The sequence below is a fragment of the Penaeus monodon genome, chromosome 43, assembly GCF_015228065.2.
Source record: "Penaeus monodon isolate SGIC_2016 chromosome 43, NSTDA_Pmon_1, whole genome shotgun sequence".
NCBI lineage: Eukaryota > Metazoa > Arthropoda > Malacostraca > Decapoda > Penaeidae > Penaeus > Penaeus monodon.
In genome coordinates, this window is record NC_051428.1 from 8,453,511 (window position 1) to 8,456,010 (window position 2,500).

The 2,500-nt window shown below is 53.7% G+C and overlaps 1 protein-coding gene across 5 annotated transcripts in view; it reads left to right on the forward strand.

Moving 5' to 3' along the window:
• Positions 1-2,500, forward strand: part of LOC119599523 (little elongation complex subunit 2-like) — a 29,245-nt gene that overhangs the window by 21,048 nt on the left and 5,697 nt on the right. For 3 of the 5 annotated variants that reach the window (XM_037949285.1, XM_037949286.1, XM_037949287.1), the window contains one exon: positions 1,303-1,534. The exons of the other annotated variants lie outside the window; for them this stretch is intronic. In XM_037949285.1, coding sequence (XP_037805213.1) covers positions 1,303-1,534 — 232 coding nt within the window. The remainder of the gene's footprint in view (positions 1-1,302; positions 1,535-2,500) is intronic. 5 annotated transcript variants of the gene reach the window in all.

Below are 2,500 nucleotides of genomic sequence, written 5' to 3' on the forward strand. Positions count from 1 at the left end.
AGTGGGCTGTGCGCATAATAAGTGGAGACGAGCGCGGGCAAATGAGATGAGTTTCTAATGAGGTAAATGCTTAATGGGGGAGGGGGAGCGCAGGTGCGCGTCTCACCAGCAGGCGTTGTCGAGCTGCGACGCACTTGGCGGGATCACCAACCGCTCCTGTTGCACGTTGCACCGGAGTGCTTGCAACCGAGTTCCCGAGATGGTGCCAGGGGAAGGCAGAGGTCAGGGTGGGGCAGCGGGAGGGACAGGCAGTACGGGTCAAGCGGAGGTCACCGGGAGGTCACGCGGAGGGCATTACATGGGCACAGGGGCGGACGCAGCGCCACGCGGAGGAGGACGGGACGCTAAATGTCTTGGAAACAATTGCGACTTTCTAAGATAGGCAAGGTCGGAGTGTGCACTGAATTCAAGATCAAGGTCTATTTAGGTACTTATATAGACCACCCACTCCCCCCCCCCGCAATTTATGTTTGTGTGTGTGTGCAATATGTTTTATCTCTCTGGTTGTTTATCTATCTGTTTCTTATCTGTCCACCTGTTTGTATTGATATGTGTGTAAAAAGTAGATAGATTCAGGTATGACGTACATGCATTTTCATGCTTTTGTGTATCAGTACATTTATTGTTCATGTAAACTTATTCGTTTTATTTCTATCAGAATTATGATCATGTCTGTTCACGCGTTCGGATCAGCATACGTGCCCTGGATTAACGCGTATGCCAGCGATTGATTTAGGCAATTAAAGTACATGACCCACTTACAGGGAAAATCTCCTGTGTATAATTTATTCTGGACTGTTTTACCAATGCCTCTCTCCCTTCCCACTTCCTCCCTCCCTCCCTCCCTCCCTCCCTTCCTCTTCTCCCCTGTTATTCGTTCCTCTCCCATCACTGCCTTCCTCCCTCCCTCCCTCCTTCTCTCTCTCTCTCTCTCTTTTTCTCTCGCCCATCCTCCTCCCTCTGTTCCTCCACATCACCTCGCCCCCCCTCCTTCTCTTTCACCCCTTCTCCCCTTGTCCCTCCTCCTCTCACCGCTCCTTTCTCTTCTTCCTTTCCATTCCTCCTGCCCCCTCCCCCCTCCCCCCTCCCCCCTCCCCTCCCCTCCCCTCCCCCTCCCCCTCCCCTCCCCCTCCCCCCTACTCCCATCCTCCTTCCCTCCGTTGTGCTCTCCTCTCTCATCCGTTCTTCCCTCTCTCTTTCCCTCTCCCTGTCGTCCTCCTCCTTCCCTCCTCCACCCCCTCCTCTCCCTCTCCCTGTCCCTTTCGTTTTCCCTCTGCCCTTCTCACCCCCCTCCCCCCGCAGTGCGCGTGTGCGAGAGCTCGGGCGAGGTGCTTCTGAGCGAGGAGAAGACGCTTTCGTCGGTGGTTCGCGAGGGCCATCAGCCGCACATCGGCTTCGCCCCGCAGCCGCACCTGCTCACGCTCTACTCCGTCTTCTGCGCCGTCACGGGGCTGTCCTCGGGCGTCTACCTGCTGCATCACGACGCCAAGACGGAGGCCTTCATCAAGCTCATGAGGGCGGGCGACGCCGACAGGTGAGTGGGTGAAGGCTGCTCGGGCAGTCTGCCTCTTTCTCTCGCTCTGTTTCTTTCTCGTCTTCTTCTTCGTCTTCCCATTCTTATTCTTCTCTTTTTCTTCGTTTTTCTCAGTCTCTTTCTCCATTTCTTTCTCTTTCTCTTTCTATTTTCCTTCCTCCTCTCTCTCTCTCTCTCTCTCTCTCTCTCTCTCTCCCTCTCTCCCCCTCTCTCTCTCTTCTCTCTCTCTCTCTCTCTCTTTCTCTTTCAATTTCTCTTTCTTTCTCTCTCGTCTTTCTTTCTTTCTCTCTCTTTGTCTTCCTTTCTTTCTCTCTCTTTGTCTTCCTTTCTTTCTCTCTCTGTGTTTCTCTCCTTCCTTACCATTTGTCACGAGAAGCCCAATTGACATTGGATCAGTCCTCTCAGATTAGTATCCTTCGGGCTTTTGGGAGGCGTCCCCCGGGCCCCCGAGCACGACGCGGCGTCATCCTGGGCACGTGCACGGGCTGCTCTCTCGGCTGTTGAATGTCACGGGGTCGGCACCGCGATCGGTTGCGAGTTCCTGCCCTGCATGGGGTATGGGCATAGCGTTCCATCATGCACTTGGCCTTTCCGCGTGGAATAAGTGACGAGGGATATCCGGGAGGGCGTGAGTGGGGGGAAAGAGGGGGGCAGAGGGCTCCAATTCGGTTTTCCTGTCACCCCGTGGCAAGGGCCCAGGAAACTGCCATCGCGCAAAACTACACAGTGTTTGAGGAAGCGAGTGAGGATGAATAAATACCGCTTCTTCGCATCTTCGTATCTTCGAGACTTATGTTCATCCATACTGTTTTATGAAGTTGTGTGCATACATTGATTAACTGCATGGGTCTCATTACCCCCCAGATAACTTGAAGTGACCCAGATGGGGTGATTAGCTTCCCTCCTAATTACCGACCACTTGAGATGAGAATGCAGCGGGAGCGTTTTCGATTTTCTGAAACTAAA